This window comes from Spinacia oleracea, chromosome 4, assembly GCF_020520425.1.
Source record: "Spinacia oleracea cultivar Varoflay chromosome 4, BTI_SOV_V1, whole genome shotgun sequence".
Taxonomy (NCBI): Eukaryota; Viridiplantae; Streptophyta; class Magnoliopsida; order Caryophyllales; family Amaranthaceae; genus Spinacia; species Spinacia oleracea.
This window is the reverse complement of record NC_079490.1, coordinates 18,689,816-18,711,881: the sequence shown is the minus strand read 5'-3', so window position 1 is coordinate 18,711,881 and position 22,066 is coordinate 18,689,816. Positions and strand designations below refer to the sequence as shown.

Below are 22,066 nucleotides of genomic sequence, written 5' to 3'. Positions count from 1 at the left end.
AAAAATTACTTTTCCATATTGATGAGTCATTGTTACCATGAAATATAATGCATTCAATCTAGTATGACAATAATTTATCTATTAATTAATTTATGTGTAATATGATTTTCTGTATTATAAAATGAGAAAATAAAAGAGAAATGTATTCTTGTCAGCACCATGTAGTCAGATTTTTAGTTTGAGAAAAATAACATACTTATTTATTTATAGATAATTATATGAACTTTAAGAATGAGATCTTGATAATTTACATTTATATGTAAATTTTTAAGATATTCAATATCAAAAGAATATTTACGATTTATAACAACCAACAATATATTTCAGGTGAACAATATATAACAACCAACGATTTAAGAATTGTTTCTTTAAATTGTAGAGAATAATTTTATAAACCGTACTTTGAAAACATACTTCGTAATATGATATTGAACTATAAGCTAAAACATATTTCGTAATATGATACGAACTGAAATATATTATTCCCGTATAATTGATTTGTTTGCCGGAATTTTTTTTTAGAATGTATATTATTAACAGAATCTTTAGGATTTGTAATCAAAATAAATAATACACTTCCTTAAATAAAATATTCTAATTCCCTCAAAAAAAATTAATTATTTTTTTATTATTAAAAAGAGAGGCAAATCAATGAGTGACACTTGTCATCACCACATTGATTTCCTCTCTTTTAGTATATTATATAGATGGATGACCCAAATTTGTTGGTCATCAAATAAACAATTATTGTCTACTCTTTCAACTCACCTATGACCAACAATGTCCAAACCTTCCCAATGGTTGCCCAATTTATTTTGGTCACCATTTTATTTCTCTTACTTTTAACCTACCCCACCATAAATTATATCTCTTTTATTCCACCATATAACTTAAATAATTATTAGTAAATGCATAAAATATCTTAAACCTTATTCTTAATTAAATTAATAACTTATGATTAAACACTAATCGACATTAGATAAATATTTAATTAAAAGTTAACAAATTTTTTTTTGTAAAAGTATCTTAATATTGATCTCATTTTATAGAGGAAGAAAAAATAAAGTCATTAGTACAAATTTTGTAATTTTTTTCTTGGTATTTTTTGAGATATTACCGTTTGAAAAAAAAAATAGTGTTAATGTTATTCAAAAAAAATCAAAAGAGTTTACAACCATTGATGTTAGGATGTAGTAGGCGTTGATAAAAGAAAATATTTGGGAGTAATTTTGATATGTCAGCAATTTGGGTTTTTGATCCATTATCAAAGGACACATGTCCTGCTGAAATGATATGCCACAATTGTTATTTTGGTCATCACTTCTTTTCTCCCTATTTCACCTCATGCCACGCCACAAACATCGGCTGGCCTTACTCTAAGATACTTACCAAAAATGTACTTGATGGTTTTCTTGGGACAAAATACTAATCAGCTATAAATTCTACTCCCTCCATTCCCTTTTGTTCTTCCCCTAAAGAATGTTGGGTGTGGTTTAAGAAAACTGAATCTTGGTTTGTATTGGGATATGAGTAATGATTGGGTGTAAGAATAATGATTGGGTGTAAGAAATTGAATAAAGTAAAGAGAGAGAAAGTATTTAATTAATAGGGAGAAAAGTAGATATTTTATTAAAGTAATGAAAGAAATCAGAAAAAAAAATTCAGTCACATGGGGTATGGGACCCATCAGCTGTTACATGGACCAATCAGATTTAATCATACAATGACTCACGTTTTTTTTGGCTGGAAATTAAGCCCAAACAATTGATTTCAGTTTTCCCTCCAAATTTTCCCCCCAAATAAAAAACAGGGGATTTTTAATTTCCCTCCAAATTTTTGAGGGGTTGACATAGTGAATTCCCTTTATAAATAGGGTCACTTTCCCCCCACAAAAGACCAAAATCTGACTTTTACCAAGTTCAATAAATACAAGCAAAACACCAAAATTTCTTCCTCAATTCAGCATTAAATAGCAAAAAAACAGGGGACTTAATGGCTTCAGATCAAGAGGATGACGATTTCCTCGGATTTTCTGATGATGAAGGCGATGGCATTAACTCCGATTCTGACTCAGAGGTAGGTGATGATGCTGCTGACTTGGTACAAGCTTCTCAAAATACTGCTGCTGATTTTGGGGACATTGGGTTTAATGAAGATGTACCAAACAGCACTGAATATGTACAGCAAGTACCAGAAGTAGAAGGGGAAGGGCACCAGCAAACTACCAACTTTCAAGAGGTACCATTTCTTTTTGATTTGAACTTTCCACCACCATCAGAAAATGCATCACCAATTCATCATCAAACAGCAACACCCAGAACAGATCATCATAAGCCTAGGACTCCTAGAATAAATAATGAATTGAGGCTTGAAATTTTGGTGTACCTGCTGAATAGAAAAATTCCAGATTCAGAAACTCTTTTGTTTGGGACAATAAGGGATGCAGCCATAGAATTTGATTACAACAGAAAAACCATAGGGTCAATATGGGACAAAGCAAAGAAGCAGAAGGCAGCAATGAATTCATATGTGGTGGAAAGTAAGTATCACAAGTGTGGCAGGAAAAAGGTTCAAGTCACATATGACTCTATTGCACAAATAGCCATGGGGGACAGAACATGCATTGTAGATCTTGCAAGAATGCTCAATTTGGGACCAACAACAGTATGGAGGCTCATCAAGAGGAAAATTATTAAGCCACACTCAAGTCCCTTGCATCCAGGCATTTCAGATGCATGCAAAATGGCAAGGATGAGGTGGGTACTCAGACTAATAATGGATTACACTATACCACAGGAACCAACTTATTACAGCATGTATGACTTCATTCATATTGATGAGAAGTGGTTTTATTTGACTCAAAAAAACCAGAGAGTTTATCTTGCAAACAATGAACCCTATCCACATAGAAGTGCAAGTTCAAGAACCAAGATACCAAAATTCATGTTCATGGCAGCAGTAGCCAGACCAAGGTGGGGTGAAAATGGGAATTGTGAATTTGATGGTAAAATAGGCATATCTCAGATTCATAAATATCTCAGAATGTCCCCAAAAATCATTGAATCAAACCCTTTCCAATTAAACTTAGCTCCTGAAAAACATCATGGATGCTAATGGTGCATGAGTTTGATTGAAAAACAAAGGGTTTGACACTCATAAAATGAAGACTCATCACAGATCACAAGGCATAAGTACAAAAACTTCTTCACATCACATCTCTAAGCACATCGGCATCCAAATGGAAAGAATGCATATCACATCATTTTCAGATGGAAATTCTTCCCCATTGGATGCCGATGTGCCAAAAGATGTAATGGTAAGGAAACAAGAACAAAGCAGCAAAAACAAGGAAGCAATGAACAAGGCAACATCATTGACTCTCAGTTAAGTTGTTTTACATCATTGACAGATTTGTTTCTAAATGATTTACAACCTCACCACCAATTCACCAAAGGGGATACTAGATCAATCAATGATGTGACATGATCTGTATTCCCTTTGGTGATTGGTGGTGAGGGACATGTTTAGAATCAAATATCTCAGGTTATCAACACATACATCACAGATCAGAAACACTAACATCATTGAATATCAGAAACACATTATACATGTTTTGCAATACATGAATTGCCTCTCCTGTCTAACCTGACATAAGATCTCAGAATGTCCCCAAGCATCATTGACACAAACCCTATCCCCTAACACTTAGCTCCGGAAGAGCATCAATGATGCTAATGGTACACAAGTGTTATTGGAACATTGGGTTTGAGTCTCAGCAAATGAAAGACTCATCACAGATCAAGCATAACAATAACAATCAACAATGCATCAGATCACCATGAACTGATCAAAGCATAGGGTTTGAACCTCATCAAATGAAAGACTCATCACAGACCTCCACTGATTCATGGGACATGAAGCATTAAACAGATCATTAACATGTAGGGTTTCATTTCTCAGACATATTGACACACATCATTGATCAAGTAGTTCCAATACTATCATATCTTTAACATTCTTCTGCCGAATGGAATGATTGATATTCACATTCCATTGTGTGAAATGACATTCACTCCGTTCGACAAAAGAAGTTAAAGGACAATTATCAAAACAAAGATCTCAGAATATCAACACTAACATCATTGAATATCAGAAACACATTATACATGTTTTGCAAGACATGAATTGCCTCTCCTGTCTAACCTGACATAAGATCTCAGAATGTCCCCAAGCATCATTGACACAAACCCTATCCCCTAACACTTAGCTCCGGAAGAGCATCAATGATGCTAATGGTGCACAAGTGTTATTGGAACATTGGGTTTGAGTCTCAGCAAATGAAAGACTCATCACAGATCAAGCATAACAATAACAATCAACAATGCATCAGATCACCATGAACTGATCAAAACATAGGGTTTGAACCTCATCAAATGAAAGACTCATCACAGACCTCCACTGATTCATGGGACATGAAGCATTAAACAGATCATTAACATGTAGGGTTTCATTTCTCAGACATATTGACACACATCATTGATCAAGTAGTTTCAATACTATCATATCTTTAACATTCTTCTGCCGAACGGAATGATTGATATTCACATTCCATTGTGTGAAATGACATTCACTCCGTTCGACAAAAGAAGTTAAAGGACAATTATCAAAACAAAGATCTCAGAATATCAACACTAACATCATTGAAGATCACAAACCTCCTAATATTGATCTCAGAATGTCCCCAAGCATCATTAAAACAACTCCAAACCACAAACACTTAGCGCCCGAGAAATATCATTACTGATACTAATGGCAGCACGAGCATTTGTGGTTAGTTGGACTTGTTCCTCAGCAAAAAAAAGACTCATCATCGATCACAATAAATAAAGGGACATTATTGTATCCTAAAGGGATATGCTTGGACATTAAGCATTCAACACCAGGCCACACTGAGAGGACTGAAATAACTCAAACCCTATCCCCAAATTATATTCATTTCATGCCTTTACTAATCCAAAACATAGTTATACTGATCAAATCTCAAACTCACCAAAGCATCATATTTATCATACACAAAACATACCATAAAACAGGGGACATTAAGCCATCAAATCATGTTCATCACACAGACAACATTCCACAAAATTTCATAACCATATGGAAACACCATCATCCAATCATCATTATCAATATCAATATCATAACTTAAAATATCTAACATCAACATCCATACAACTAATCACAACATCATCATCCAAACAACAACACCCCTGGCCAACAACAGATCACAGTTGTTGGCATCCACCTTATGACTCCACAGCTAGCCAGCATTCAATAAAATGAAAAAAGGGAGAAAGGAGACAGACTTATCTAAGCATCATCAGATGCTGAAGCCGATTTTTTTCCCTTTTCTCCTTTCTTTGAGGAGGGATAACCAGATGAAAGTTGTCCTGGAGACCCAACAGCATCACCATTCTCATTTTCACACTCTCCAACATACACCAGATCAAATGAATCAGACCCACTTGGTTCCTTGCAATCAATAGGGGACAAACAACATGATTAGTGCCATCATAAAATAACAGGGGACCATGAATTAAAATCAGATTTAATCAAACAACTCAAAATAAAGTTCCAAATAATTTCAGATCACCATGGTTACCACATGCAATGAGATAAATGAAAGCAAATCACACAATAATTCCATTATAATCCAACTAATTTTCCGAATACATCCAGATCCCATTTTTACCCAAAAAATGTGAAATAATATCCCAAATACATCCAGATCCCATTTTTAACCACATGCAATGGGAAAACAGATCAACAAAACACATGAATATTCCGATTTTCTTCAAATAATTTCCAAATAGCTCCAAATAAAATCAGAACTCAATTTTAACAACATGCAATGAAAAACCAGAGCACAAAATAATATCAGAACTCAATTTTAACAACATGCAATGAAAAAACAGAGCACAAAATAAAATCATAACTCATTTTTAACAACATGCAATGAAAAAACAGAGCACAAAATAAAATCAGAACTCAATTTTAACAACATGCAATGAGAAAACAGAGCAAAGAATAACATAAAAAGCCCGAATGAATCCAACAAATCTCCAAAAAATTCCCAAAAAATTCGAAATAATACCAGATCTGCATTTTTAACACATGCAATGGGAAATCAGAGCAACTACTCCAGAAAATAATCCGAGTTTAATGAACAATACTCCAAATAAATCAAACATTTATCAAATCCCACTTTTTTAGACATGCAAACATTCATCAAACCATTTTAATAAAACCGACATCAATAACCCTAAATAAATCGCAAAAAATCAAAATTAATACCTCATCGGAATCTCCTTCACCGAAAAAACGCAGATCTGAGGGAGTGGGTTTCCGATCGTCATATTTTGACTCAACCTCCTCTCCTGGCTCCACTTCCCTCTTCCGAAACCATTCTTCCAAATAGTTTCGAGTACTCGTATTTTCTTTTTGGGCCAAATACATATTGTTTTTATATTCGGCGGAGTAGGAATGCTCGTTATTGGGACAGTTGCACTTGGATCCCCAATCACAGTTGGAATCGGGGATTCTTTGACCAGAAGTTCCCACCCCAGAATCACCTCGCGTTCTAGACAAAGAAGAACCCATAAAGTACCAGAAAAACAGAGATCAGCGACGATTAGGGACCAAAAAGGGGACAAAAATAGAGGGGATCTGATCGGAAAATGATTCCGAGTAATTTTTATGAACGTTTTTCGGCGAAAACGTTTCAGATTTGCGAGATTTGGAGAGGAAAACCCAGATCAGAGGCGGAAAACCTAGGGTTTTCTCAAGAACAGGGGAGGAATTTTAAGAGAGAGAGAGAGTGAAATAAGAGAGAGAGAGAGAGATCCGAAGAGGTGAGAGAGAGAAATCAGAATGAGAGGTGAGGGAGGGATTGTGAGATAGGGATGGGTAATAAAGGGAGGGGGGGTAGGGTTAGGTTAAATAATTAAATAAGGTGGGTGGGGTAAAAGTGGGTGGGAAATGGTAGAATCTTAGGGTATTTTTTGTAAATATTGGGGAATCTTAGGGTAAATTGGTAAAAAAACTATGGCCAAAAATAGTAAAGATTCAGTAGGGGAAGAACAAAAAGAAATGCTAAAAAAGGAAATGGGAAGAACAAAAAGGAATGGAGGGAGTACAACCTTTCACCCTTGTTCATACACATTAATTCGCCACATTTAATTTCATAACAATTAAGATGGCTATCATTTAACTGAACCAAAAAAAAAGAGTAAGCAGAATTACGTAATTGAAAAGGAATGTAAAGTTTAGGTGTATATATATATATATATTAGATTGTTTTTCACCCAAAAAATAATAATTATCATTGCCAAAAAGTAATTTGAGTAATTGGAGTGATTTACGGTAAACCAAATATTCAATTTATGAAATTGTAATATTTTTTTGGGTCTTTGTTTGCTTTTATTGACGGATTACGTAATATGAGCTTATTTCCATAAAAACTATTTTAGATGTAAAACTCTCCCTCCCTCTTTTCTCTCTCTTTTTAGGGTTTACAAAAATTAGGGTTTTCAAGGGCGGGAATAGCCAATTTTTTTCGAAAATTTGGTTATTTCCGCCCCTTCTCTTTCAATTCTATTGTGTTTTTGCGTTAGATTTCAATAAAACTACATAGTTTCAGTGTAGTAAGTACCCCTATGGTGCCCTTTTCTCTCTTCATCTTTCAAAACCCTAATTTTGTAGGGGCTACCACCAACCATTAGGTTGATGGTAAGCCCCATTTTTCTTGTTTTTCATAGCTTTTGATTTCATGTTCGGAATAAAAACTCCATTCTCTCCCTATTGGAGAGATTTTTTACCCATTTATTGGGTTATCTGTACCCATTTATTGGGTTTTATCTCTCTCCTTGTCAGAGTTTGGGGCCATGTTTTTAACTTCGCATGAAAAGTTGATTTATTGATGAAGATATGTGCGGGATTACAACGGAGGTCATTCTTACGTCTACAATCAATTGAATCGGATTTAATTCAATACCAAAGCTACAACAGATCGAAAGACCCCCTCGTTGAAGGTTCTATCAAACAACGATGTGAAAGAGGGTATTCATCATTGTCAGATCTCATCTACAACGATCGTGATTTTGCCAGATTAGAATTTTGCTTGATCCAAATTGTTTTGTATTTGTTAGTTTTGATTTCTATTGTGATGTCGTATGACTATTTTATCAATGAACTAATTTTTACCTTCAAAAAAAAAAGTACCCCTATGGTGGATTTGATTGTTTCAGTGTAGTAAGTACTAAGTACCCCTATGGTGGGTTTGTTTTTAGTTAAGTTTTGTGTGTTTAGTTTAGTTCAGGTTGTTTCTTTGGTAAAGATTTATGCGGGATCGAAAAGGATGTCAATCTTTCGACTACAACCAGACGAATCAAACGGAAATCATATTTGTCACGGCTACAACAGATCTATAGACCCCCCTCGTCAATGAAGGCTGTAAATCACAGCGATATAAAAAAGGGTATACAGAATGTTTGATATACTACAATTGTAGCTATGGTGAAAGAAAGTTTTTATTTGATTCAATTGTTATGTATTTGTTAGATTTAAATCTTTATGTAGATGTCGTATGACTTTTTATCAATGAATTAATTTGATTATAAAAAAAAAAAAAAAAAAAAAAAAGCTTATTTCCATAATATTTGAATTCCTTCCTTGTTTGTAAGAAAGTTGTAGAAATTATTAAGCTCTCGGTTGACTTTTTTGGTTTTGCTTAAGTTCCATGCGTCATATAAGTTGGTTTCCTAATTTATTAGTTTGCTTTAATATTCAGTTTTTTTAATTACTAAAGTAATGAATGTTTTTAGTTATGGAGTTATTGAGGGTATTTGAGACTTTTCTGGGACATCAAAAGTGATTTTACCGAAGTAACCTCAGTTGTTCCTTTATATAATAGAGATTATAATTTTATTATACACTAGTTTAGTTAGTATCAAATAAGTAATCTAATCGTTTGACGATCTTACACAATAGTTTATGAGTGTTTATATTCACAAATTCTTATTTACAATGGTTGTACAATAAATATTGTACACCAAAGTAAAAGTTAACTCAAAAGGTTTAAAAGTTAAACTTATATAGGTAAAAGTTATTCATTTTTTAATGATAAATTTTTTCATTTTAATAAAAATTGTTTCTTCAAAATCACTAATAATGTATAAAATTAATCATTTAACCTTTTTAAAATGCTTATCTATCAACGTTTTTTTTACTAATATAAAAGTTAATCAAAACTAGATTAAAGTTACAAAAAAATAGGTAAAAGTTATCTTGGTGTACAATAAATTTATTGTACACCTAGTGCGCACAAGACCTTTTAATTTATATTTATCCTTTTTTTACACATAAACTTTTGATATTTATCTCATCGATCAATGTAAATATCTCTCATTAAACTTTTTATTTAATTATGTTTTTATTAATATAGCATTATCATTTGATTTTTTTTTAAGAATCCAAATTGGATAAAACCCGATTGGGTTGTTAGAGTAGTACACCAAAAGAGTTATATCCTAAGTCTACAATTCTTACCATGCACCCACACGCAAGTGGGCATAGATTTATGTTAAACTAGATTTTAGCCCGATTTTATTAAATTGTTAAATTAAAATAAAACTCCTATTACAACTACTATATTTTATATATTAGATTAAATTAGTGTTTGATTTTAAATTTAATATAATTTTTTATTTATTTTTTAATTATTGGAGTGTATGATTTTGGATGGAGTTATGTGGCACGCAACTTTTCTAATTCAAACATAATTTAGAAATCTTATTTTTCATTGGCCGAATCCATTAGATTTCCTACGCGGCGCTCTATTATTGGATTAGTGTTTGACTTTGGCCATAATTTTATTTTAGATTAGTGTTTGATTTTGGATTAAATTTTATTTTAGATTTATTTTTAATTATTAGAGTATTTGAATTTGGATGGAGTTGTACATATTAGTAATTAATTAATTAAAATATCTACGGGGCACTCGAATTTTTTAATTCAAAAGTAAATTAGAAATCTTATTTTTCATTGGCCGAACTCATTAAATTTCCTACACTCTAATATTTCAGCAAATAAACCTCTTTTATATATGTAATACTAGAATTAAGCCCGTGCGATGCACGGATCAATACATGATTTGTTATTTTTTTTTTATGGGGTAAAAGTATTAAAATAACAACATGCACTACAAAATTATGGATTATTAGAGACGAAATTTGAGACGAAAACTATAAACATCTCAAACTTGAGACGGATTACTAAAATTTCGTCTCTAAATTAAAATTGAGATGGGATTGTATATAGAGTTTCAAAAATTTCGTCTCAAATTTGTAATGGACTTGCCAAAATTCCGTCTCAAACTTTTTTGAGACGCTCTCTATAGAGACGCCCCATTTCGGTCTCAAATCCGTCTCCAATCATCATTTTGAGACGGATATGGACTATTTAGAGACGAAACCCCTCGTCTCTATAAAATGATTTTTTTGTAGTGATGATTATCATAATTGACTAACTCATCACATACAATTAGATATCCTGTCACGGGATTTGAGCCCGTCATAAATAGCCCTTCGTTATCAAGTGCGGGAAGAGTGTAAGGTTGGATTTTGAGGTTATTAACCCCAAGAAGCCATGCGGCCATGTTTTCGGAAGCAGGAACATCAAAATTTTCACCCTTACCCATAGTTAATATTTTTGTTTAGAACTTAATTAAACAATTGAGAATGCTTCAAATTTTTTTTTGGTGATGAAGTGACGATGCTTTGTTTATATAGGGAATTATAGCAATGAGTTTTTGGTGTAAACTAAAATACCTATAAAGTTTATCTTAAAAACGTGTTATTGATTAGGATAATAATTATCCTATACTTTTACTGATAATATTATTCCTTATTGTCTTTTATCAGTATTTGACTACTATTATATTTAATTTTATCTCATTATTTATCATTTAAAAATAAAATTAATATTTAATTATGTGACTGGACAATCCTACGTGGACGCTCTAAAATCTCTCCAAAAAACTCCCCTTTATTATAAACTTCTTAAATCTAATCTAATATGACCGAGAACTTGAAAGGTCATCCTAGGGCTAGCTAGCGATAAACTGCGTGCTTTCCCTGAACTTGGTCTTAATTGTGACCTGTTGTATCTTATATGCCTCTCCTTGTTTCCTTCGTAGAAAAAAAAGGAGACATGTACATTGAGGCAATGAGGCTTCCACTTCGAACAGTTCTTCACCAAATTGGAACATTGTCACAATTGTTATGCACATGTTCTGCCTGAGACACGAATCCATCTTGCGTGCAGGTTTTTGGTATAACCATGGTGTAATGAAAGTGTATGCTTGATAGCAAGTTCCATATACTGTCACTATTATGGGCTAAATAAACAACAGATCGATGAAGACCATGTCCAAACTAATTAAACTATTTTATTTGCGGAATTTCTTCACATCAATCAAGCGCGAAACACAAACTTTTATTTTTCAGTCGTTTCTACTGGAATAATTTAAATCATGGATCAAAGAAGTAGCCATTGATAGCCAAACTTAAAAGTAAAAGATGTGATTGTGTATGAGTTATGAATTGAACAATACGACCAATATATAGGATTTAATCAATTATAAATTTGAATATGATTAGAACTTCCAATTCATATCTTGAAGAGTTGTAGTGCATTAGTATTAGTATTTAACTTGGAATAATTATTTGATTAGAATTTTCAATTTATCTAATTAATCTAGTAGTAGTTTTCAATGTATCTATCTAATAGGATTTGTCTTTATGCTTACACGTAGCTCATGTGCATGTATCTAATTAGGAGTATACATAGGAAAGCAACAATAATTAATTTGTTAATGATAAAATTCATTATATGATAAACTACACGTAGCTCATGCCAATAGTAATTAATTTGTTAATGATAAAATTCATTATATGATAAACTACACGTAGCTCATGTTCATGTATCAATGATAAACTTTAGGTTAGATCTAAGTTTTTTTTGTTTGCATTTAAATATATCCATATGTCATTTAATTATCTAATTATCTACGTGTCATTTAATTAAATATATCCATGTGTCATTTAATTATCTACGTGGCACTTGAATTTTTTAATTCTAAAATAAATTAGAAATCTTATTTTTCATTGGCCGAAAGCATTACTAATCCTACGTGGCGCTCTAATATTTCAGCAAATATGCCTCCTTTATATATATAATAATATATATTAGATTAATTAAAATATCTACGTGGCACCTAATTAATTATCTACGTGGAAATCAATTTTTTTAATTCAAAAATAAATTAGAAATCTTATTTTTCATTGGCCGAAATCATTAGTGATCCTAGGTGGCGCTCTAATATTTCAGCAAATATGCCTCCTTTATATATGTATATTAGATTAGATTACTAAAATAAAATAAATTTTTTACATTACTTCCTCCACTTCTTTTTTTCTTTACCTTTGGCTTTTTACACGTTTATTAACGAATCATTAATGTACATTGAGATTCCTCCCTTTTTTTTAATTTAAACAAGACAAATTACGTTTATTTATAATGTTTTCACTTTTATCAAAATTCTGATAGGAAAAATGAGGAAAAATAAAATTAATGTCCCAATGAAAAAGTGTAAAAGATAAAATAACCCAATGAATTTAATTGGTTAAAATAATCATTGAACACAAAATTGGATGGAATATTAAATCATTTATGTGATAATATAAAAGGAAATGTAAATAACATTTTGAAACACCAAAAGGGAAAACATATATAAAGAACAAAAAGAAACGGAAGGAGTATATAGTTACTCTCATTCACTATTTTTACTAATATGACGATTGAATTATTTAATTCTAAAATAAATTGGTTAATTATTGATCAAATTTGATGTATTTATCGAACTTTTTACCAAACTAGTTATTTGGTAATTGGTTTCCTTATCTTATAAAAAAAGTGTGTTATTTCCTGGCTTATTAGAGTTGTGATGTTATGTTATTAGGGTCTCTAGTGTTTTATAATAATACGTTTTATGAATGATAAAAAGAAAAAGAGAAACATATAAAATCATATTCTCCATAAACAGTTGAGCCATTATCTTTGCCCATTATTAAAGAAAGATAAGGTAATTAGGAAATTAATATTTGTGAATATTTTCGTTGATACCTTTGTTCTCCAAAAAGCCTTTCGTTCATAGTTGATACCTTGTTGTTGTCTATGAGCATGAAGAAAGAAGATATGTTAAGTTCACTTTCAGACGATATTTTGACGAAAATACTCTCTTGCCTCCCTATCAATTCCGCTGCTGCTACCTCCGTCTTATCCACCAGATGGCGTCACCTCTGGACCGGAGTCACCAGCTTTATAGTCTTGTTCGAAACCGGCAAAGACGACGACGACGACATCCTTTATTTACAAAAGCTCATAAAGCTGACCTCTTTGAAACTGCACAACTTTCATATTGAATTAAAATCTCTATCTAACTCTTCGAAAACAACCAATATAAGAGATCAAGTATCATGCTTCCGTGAAGTTTGCCGTCGAGATGTGGAGATTATCAATATGTACTTCCCCGATGAGGAAACTAGATTCTTTCTTTTCGTGCCGGACTTTGTGTTCAGAACCAAATCTCTGGTAAGTTTAAGTTTGGTTTGCATGGATATTAAGTTTGATATGCCTGAAAATGTAGCTATTCAACTCCCTAATTTGAAGAAGCTTCATTTGCACCATCTTTCGCACATCCCTCCTTCACAAAATCCAACTACATTACTGGAAACATCACTTGATTTGGTAAGAACTATCGACAAGACATGGCCAAGTTTGTTAGAAGAATGTGTAATGTTAGTAACAATCTTCACTTAACACTAGAGAAAAACTCTAATATAATTGGTTACCTTACTTGTGACGTAGTAAATCATGGAGTTATGTTTGGTAATCTAGCCACTCTTACATTGGATTTGGAAGGGATTGGTCTGAATTGGTGGAAGGATTTGCTGCATTGTTTGCAATGTTTTCCCAACTTAAAGAATCTTGATGTGCAACATTATTGGTTTAAAAATAATGATGATGTTGCAGTGGAGCACGTGAGTTGGTATGTACCAAGTCATGAATTACCAGCAGATATGATTGTTTGGTGAATAAACTCAAAAGAATAACAATACGTGGATTGTTCCTTTTGAGTAATGCAACTGTTTTAGAAGAGCTTGACATAGGAGTTGATATCCTAGATGTGGTTGAATCTAAAGAAGCTCGACTAAGTAGGGGATGTCATTTTTGTAAGTCCTTGTTCGACCTTCCAAGGGCCTCTTCAACATGTCTCATTACGTTTAAAACTGTTGATATGTTAGCATTAAGTATTCACTACCAACATGGAATTCTTCGATATATCAACTTTACAACCTACGTTGATTCACCACTTTATTTGTTTTCTACATGTATTATCGATATTATTGTTGACAGATTATCTCACAGCCTTACTGTATGTAATTTATGAATTTTATGATCATAACTCTCAGGATCTTTTACCAAATTGGCTACTTTTACAATTTTATTTACCAAAAATTAAAAAAAATCAAACCAAACCGGTTCACTTTTTAAAAAATCCAAACCGGTTCCTTATTAAAAAAAATCAAACCGTTCATTGGTTTTTACTTTAAAATCAAATTAGTAGCTATTTTGGGAAATAGAATTTAAAAGTAGCCATTTTAGTAAATAAAATTGTAAAAGTAGTCATTTTGGTAAAAGATCCTAACCAAAAGTATGATTACGAAATTACCCTCGTCAGTCGACACTTCTCTTATATAATAGAGATTCATTTACCCATTTTAATATTGAGTGTACTACATCAAGATAAGCTCTCTTTTTTTTCCTGAACAAGATTTTTTTTTAATATTGAGTGTACTACATCAAGATAAGCTTGATATGCCTTGTTCGTTAATTCGCGCTGAATCAACTCGTATGCGGAATTCCAACCCGATAACACAATTCTTCTTCCCTACCTATTGACTATTGTTACCGCCGCAAGGCCCATAAGCCCATAACCCTTATAACGTGAAATGTTAGAATATATTACATAATATTTTATTATGTACATAATATTTTATATTTGGTGAGTAAATATTCTCATGTCATTTCATGGTGTAAAATTTTCCTTCCAAAAACCTCTTTCCTAAAATATCATATCTATTTTTTTTTTTTGTATGAATAGTCTATGTATGGAAAAAATTATAGTGTTATACTCCCTCCGTTCCTAAATAAGTGTCACTTTTCCATTTTTGGCGTTCCCTTATAAGTGTCACTTTTCTATTTTTGAACATATATTTTTCCCACTATTCCATACACTTTTCCATACACTTTTCCATACACTTTTCTCACTTTTCTATAAATCATGATTACTTTTACTTACACATTCTACACTTTTTCACTTTTCAATCCCCACATTCACTTTTATTTGTACTTTATCAATAAATAATTATCTAATTTTTCCTTTCCCAAAACAAAAACATTCTCAATCATTACATCTTACACACTTCACAATTTTATTAAGCTCCGTGTCGTTTCCAATAAGTGACACTTATTTAGGAACGGAGGGAGTAGAATATATCAATACTAGATTAGATCCCGTGCACGCACGGATTTTGATCATTTTTTTTCACAAAAATTTAATTGAATATCTCCCAAACTACTGCATAGTTATAACATTTTTAACATATTCGTTTAAATTTATTCATCTAATATGCATATTTAAAATGCTAATATGGTACTTTGACCAAAATATTGAGTAATATATTTTCCATTATTAATATAGCGATTTGATTAAATATTACCAATTTAGAATAATTATTATTACGTCGTATCTATTATTGCCATAATTTATAAACTAAATTTTTTTCCATACATAGTTTATAAAAAAAAGTAGAGAATAAAAATAAAATAAAACAGATGCATTTTTTTTTGGAAAGTGGTTTTTGGCGGGAAAAAATCGCACCAGGAATTGACACGTGTCATTCCTGGTGTCTCTTTTAGTATATATTAATAGATTAGACAATTTTGGTAATATTTGAGTAAAAAAATCATATCAATAAAATAATCTAATATCTAATATAAATATATAAAGGATACATATTTGTTGAATTATTAGAGCTCCACGTAGGATTACTAATGGTTTCGGCCAATGAAAAATAAGATTTCTAATATATTTTTGAATTAAAAATTCGATTGCCACGTAGATAATTAATTAGGTGCCACGTAGATATTTTAATTAATTAGGTACTCCCTCTGTCCCTTAATACTCGCACCGTTTTGACTTTTTGCACTATTCACATAATTCACTTTGACCCTATTTTATTTCTAGTATATGAAAACTAATATTAGTATATAATATATTGTTGGCTTCATCTTAATATATATTTTCAAAATATTAAAATTTTATAAGTTTTTATAATATGTAGTTAAAGATATTGGTGGTCAAAGTTGTGCATAGGCATGCGTGTCCAGTCAAAACGATGCGAGTATTAAGGGACGGAGGGAGTACTTTCAAATTCTATTTATCAAACTGACTACTATTTATTTACCAAAATGACTATTTGACTTTGAGGCAAAAAAAAACCAATAAATCGGCTTGGTTTTTTTTTTTTTTTTTCTATACATATATATAAGTCAGACACAGTGAACGGGATTTTTTATTTATTGTCTTTTTACTAAAAAACATAAATTTCAAGCCAAAGGGTATTTTTAAAGAAAAAATAATTTGTACCAAAAAAGTACTTAGATATACTACCATGACTATCATCACACTGGGTCAGAGCACGTTTCAAATTGGATACAATATCGGTCGTTGTAGGCCTGGTTTTTTCCTCTAAGTTGACACAATGTAATGCAGTAGAAGCATCAAGCTCAACCGCGTCTGATTCATTAACATCAGGCACTCCTACATACGAAGTACTTATCAATTGTCCTCTTGAAATCTTCAATCGAAAAATATTAGGGTTTATGAATGTCAATAGCTAATTAGGAAAATTGGCCAGACTTAGTAACGTCGATCAAATTTGGTATAAGAAAAATAAAAAGAACCCAAAAATATATATACAAAAAAGGGAGTCCCTAAAAGAAACCAAATCGTTTCATTATTCTAAAAAAAAAAAAAAAAAAAATCAAACCAAACCGGTTCACTTTTTAAAAAATCCAAACCGGTTCCTTATTAAAAAAAATCAAATCGTTCATTGGTTTTTACTTTAAAATCAAATTAGTAGCTAGTTTAGGAAATAAAATTTGAAAGTAGCCATTTTAGTAAATAAAATTGTAAAAGTAGTCATTTTGGTAAAAGATCCTAACTCTTAACTACTTGATAGATATTTCACTGTACTAAGTGCTAACCATAATAAGAGGACGCCTCCCACATTTATCCATCAGAATTACACCCAAAGCCACACTTGGAAGCTGCATATACGAACACAGATTAACATCAGTTACTACTACTTTGATGAGCACCTGAGATTAATTAAAAGTCAAGTACCTGGAAATTGGAAAAAGGCCACTGCCGCAGTTCCCACTTTAACTGAAAATCCTGATCAACACCAAAAGAAATTCCCGTCTCAGATGCTCAATCCAATCCCATATTTATCTTCCTACTTCTAAGCAGCACAGAGGTTTACCACGAATGGTAAAACTAAAATGAAAATTTCAGAAACAAATATTATTCAAAGTTAGTTAGTACTTCGTTTTACACAAGACGACCCTCGGTTTTTTCTTAACAATTCATATATCCTCTAATGTTAGAATCGTCACAATCTAACCTTCGTTTTACACAAGACGGCCCTCGGTCTTTTCTTAATAATTCATATATTATCTAAAGTTACAATCGTTACAATCTAACATTTGTTTCACTACAAGGATTTGTATCTTAACGATAACTTAATTACGACCGGTCAAAAATCTCGTCGCAAAAGCCTTTTGCAACGGGGCTAACAACCAAACAATGAACGGAATAACCGTCGCAAATGTCTTTTACGACGACGGGTTTACGACGAATGCACGACGGGATTTTCTATTAACGACGGCCCATTTTATGACGGGTTCGCGACAGGAAATCTCGTCGTTAATCAACGATTATTGGCCTTTCGCAAATAGTACAATTTCCTGTAGTGTTTTACACAAGACGACCCTCGGTCTTTTCGTAACAATTCATATATCCTCTAAAGTTAGAATCGTTACATTCTAACCTTCATTTTACATAAGACGAACCTCGGTTTTTTCTTAACAATTCATATATCCTCTAATGTTGGAATCGTTACAATCTAACCTTTGTTTTACGCAAGACGACCCTCGATCTTTTCTTAACAATTCATATATTCTCTAATGTTAGAATCGTTACAATTTAAGCTTCATTTTACACAAGACGACCCTCGATCTTTTCTTAACAATTTCATATATTCCCTGATATATGTTACTGTTGTTACAATCTAACCTTCGTTTACACAAGACGACCCTCGGTCTTTTCTTCACGGTTCTATATATCTTCTATAGTTTGAATATATCATTATAATCTAACATGCGTGTCTATAAGAATCTCGATATTTTCTTGAATTTTGACGATCGATATACACTCTAAAGTATAACCTTCGTGTTTAAACCACACTTGGTCGTCTTACCTTAACAGTTTGTATTTTATATAATTAGAGTCATCACAACCTTCTTGTTTTTAATATCACGTTTTGTAACGTTCGTACCTAGTTTTCATCTTAGTAATAATTTGCCAAATCTAATATATATATATATAAATATAAAGGGGAGTACGTTTTTTCAAGAGCATTCGGAGCGCCACGTAGGATTTCCACGTCATATAATATATAACAATATTATTTCAGACTAGTATTGAAGCCCGTGCGATGCACGGATTTGTAATGAAAAATACATATTTGTCTTATTATATCATTGTATACAGATAAGTGTTTTATAAATGCACGGATTTGTAATAATAATTACAGAAAAATATAGGTTTAATGTAAGTAGAATTCTATTATAATATGAATTAGTTCAAATATTAAATGTTTAATGTGAATAAAATTCTATAAGAATTTTTATCTAAAATTCTATTTGGTTCATAATAAAGTCCAATCTGGTCATCCTTGTACAAATTCAACCCAAGAACAAAATACTCATCTTGCACCCCCTACGCCTATCTCAAAGAATGGAATCACATCTACCGTATATTTATCTTTTTTATCTTTATCGTAATGAGGTAGATTTCACAACTACCAGTTTAAATATTTATCTTTTTTCGAGAAGTTTAATTTCGATTTTTATTTTAAAGCTTAATATGAATACAAATTCTATCTATTTTTCTTCTTTGACTATTCTATCCACTCTCTATGGTATTTTACATTTGGAAAAACTCACTATTTATAATTCTATCTTATTTTTTAAAAGGGGATAATTGTATCTTTTATACTATTACCGAAATTTATCTCTTCGTAGTAGTAATTATCATATTCGGATTTGAGGATAAGTATATCAAAGATTGAAAAAATATAAGGGGTTTGACAAAAAAAAAATCAATCAAAATTACATCTAACAACAGGAGGTTAATTATAGTTAGATCATCACTACCCCAACTCCTAATCAAGTTTAAGATCTAAAGAAACCAGACTTGATTCTTCAGTCCAATACACAACGTAACAAACTGTTACTGATGTATTCAAATTAATTAATTAATACATAGTAGGTATCTATATAATTTTTGAACCTATATATTTGAATATGACCAATCTATATACGTATTTAACACTGCAACAATATGATTAACCAATATTACCTACTCGTTACTTGTGTTTTATATTTTATAAAACTACATTTGAGCTTTATTTAGATATGTCTTTCATAGATAGTTAAGTTAGTGGAATGCTTCCAAGTAAAATATTTTTTACAATTCTTGATGCAACATGATATTGGGGCGACCTTCCGGCTGTTGTCCTTCTAATTCTACCTATCTCGGGTTTGCAGTGAATATATTATGGACACATGTAGGCTTGCAACCGCAGTTACACACCTATATTGTAGTTCGTTGTGCTGTATAAAAGAAAACCTTTTGTCATCAATAGAACAGTAGCAGTCCAGTATAACTTGTTGCATCAATCACCCTCCTTGCATTAAATTTTGTGTTTCACTTGTTCTTGTGTGCAACCTATATGCGTAATACTCCACCATCGACTTTTACGCTGAAACACAATAAATAATTAATGTGCGTGAGTTAATTAAACAAGATGAAATCAAGCATAACAAAAACTTAAATAATACAATACATACAAATCAAGGAAACTAATTCATTGCATACAAATCAAGGGAAACTAACTCATTGCATACAAATCTAGGGAAACTAATTCATACACCGACCAACAAAACTTAATGCGTACAAATGAAAGAAAACTAATTCATACACCAACCAACAAAACTTAAATAATACAATGCATACAAATCAAGGGGAACTAATATGTTCTCATGGCCCGTTTATAGGCTAGCTCCGTTTGCATCTCCTCCATTAACTCACCTTTGTACTCGAACAAATCCCACCTGCAGCATTGTAAACCAAAATTACTTCCTACGTCATGGGTTACAATATTTGAGAACTAGTCTTATATGCACGCGATGCGTGCGGGAGTATACATGTAAAAATTAAAATCGTATTATTACAACTAATCATCACAAGCAATACGCAAGAAAAAAACTATTCACAAAATTCATCTAAAAAAAATTAGACATCATTGAAAGTATTCGAAGAAATTTATTTCTTATTTAAAAACGTATTATGTACGCACATATGGCTTATGAGTCATGACTAATCTCTATAATAAGCTAAGACCCTATTATGTTGGAAGTTTGGAACGAAATAATCTAAACTAAACTAATTCAAGTATAGTTAATTGAATTGAAATGAACAGTACATATCACAAATTAAACTGAACTTTCCAAAAAAAACATAATAATCAATTTTATCCTCTTCCTTGAAAGAGTTGGGCTTTTTTGAAAGCAGCAATGCAGACTTGTAGGCTTGAATGTCCAATATCCACAAACACAATGTTAATTGGGTCATTTTCAGGAAGATATGTCTTGTAGATTCCCTAAGCCAATGCATTATCCGTGGTTTAATGAATCAATCTCAAAGGATGCAATCCAGCAATTGTAGTTGCATCTATGATAGCTCTTTTGCAGATCAGTGAAGTTGGGATTCCAATGCAGCAATCAACAACTGTTGCATTCAAATTTTTTCTGCTATCTGGTTTCTCCCAGGCACCTTGATCAAGGAAATTCCATCAGGACCTCAATTACCTTGAATGGCATGGATTTGAGACTCCTTTGCAGCTCATGATCAGAAAAATGCCGACTTATTAATCTTTTATAATCTGGGAAATAGTGGTTTTGGGGCTCATCATTGCTGATGTAGCTCCAGCTGTCCCAATAAACCGCTGCTTGTCACCAAAGCAAACAATTGATGGCGTTTCCCGCTTTGATTGATCATTAAGAACAACATCAATTCCTCTTTGCCAAAATCAAACCCAACCACAATCATCTTTAAAGCAACACGCGGTCAACCTGAAAAGAACAAAATGCATAGGTGTCAGGTCTTTCGTATAATTCACTAATCCACACTAAACTATAACATGACGGGAATAAATCCACACTAAAACTATAACATGATGGGAATAAATGCAGTTTCCTAGAATCAAATGTCAACGCACATAATACATGCAGATCATTTAAAAAAAATAACACAGCTTGTTACTTCTTAAAAATATAAAGCATCGCGTGCTGGGTTATATTGTGTGCTGGTTTATAATTGCGTGCTAGACCTATTCCTTCAACACCAGCAACATTACAATTTCTATCTTATAAAAGCATATGCATAGCTATTTGTCCTACTAATGAAATTTATTAGTTTTATCTCTATCTTATAAAAGCATATGAAGCTAAGTTTTATCCTCTTCCTTGAATGTTT

General features: G+C 31.9%; 2 protein-coding genes across 4 annotated transcripts; one reads left to right on the top strand and one right to left on the bottom strand.

Moving 5' to 3' along the window:
- Positions 1 to 2,247: 2,247 nt before the first annotated feature.
- On the bottom strand, positions 2,248 to 6,883 carry LOC130459699 (uncharacterized). 3 transcript variants are annotated; one of them, XM_056827203.1, is made up of 3 exons: positions 6,355 to 6,883; positions 5,367 to 5,532; positions 2,248 to 2,385 (listed from the first exon to the last, which is right to left on the bottom strand). In XM_056827203.1, exons 1-2 carry the CDS (start codon positions 6,658 to 6,660, stop codon positions 5,371 to 5,373), a joined length of 468 nt encoding a protein of 155 aa, XP_056683181.1. In that variant the 5' UTR covers positions 6,661 to 6,883; the 3' UTR covers positions 2,248 to 2,385; positions 5,367 to 5,370. The 3 variants fall into 3 exon arrangements, with proteins under 3 accessions (XP_056683181.1, XP_056683179.1, XP_056683180.1); XM_056827201.1 differs by having other exon boundaries at positions 2,248 to 2,388; positions 6,355 to 6,881; XM_056827202.1 differs by lacking the exon at positions 2,248 to 2,385 and having other exon boundaries at positions 4,023 to 5,532; positions 6,355 to 6,870.
- Positions 6,884 to 11,397: 4,514 nt separating this feature from the next.
- LOC130471369 (putative F-box/FBD/LRR-repeat protein At3g56780) lies at positions 11,398 to 14,527 on the top strand. Its single transcript, XM_056841438.1, has 3 exons — positions 11,398 to 11,402; positions 12,030 to 12,050; positions 13,326 to 14,527. Exons 1-3 carry the CDS (start codon positions 11,398 to 11,400, stop codon positions 13,936 to 13,938), a joined length of 639 nt encoding a protein of 212 aa, XP_056697416.1. The 3' UTR covers positions 13,939 to 14,527.
- Positions 14,528 to 22,066: the final 7,539 nt, after the last annotated feature.

Bases quoted from the DNA above. Each gene is read 5' to 3' on its own strand.
- LOC130459699 (XM_056827203.1), bottom strand. From the start codon at position 6,660: ATGGGTTCTTCTTTGTCTAGAACGCGAGGTGATTCTGGGGTGGGAACT. The intron at 5,533-6,354 runs GTATTAATTTTG...ATTGATTGCAAG, and splicing joins GTGAAGGAGATTCCGATGAG to GAACCAAGTGGGTCTGATTC.
- LOC130471369 (XM_056841438.1), top strand. The intron at 12,051-13,325 runs TAAACTTTAGGT...TATGTTAAGTTC, and splicing joins TCATGTTCATGTATCAATGA to ACTTTCAGACGATATTTTGA.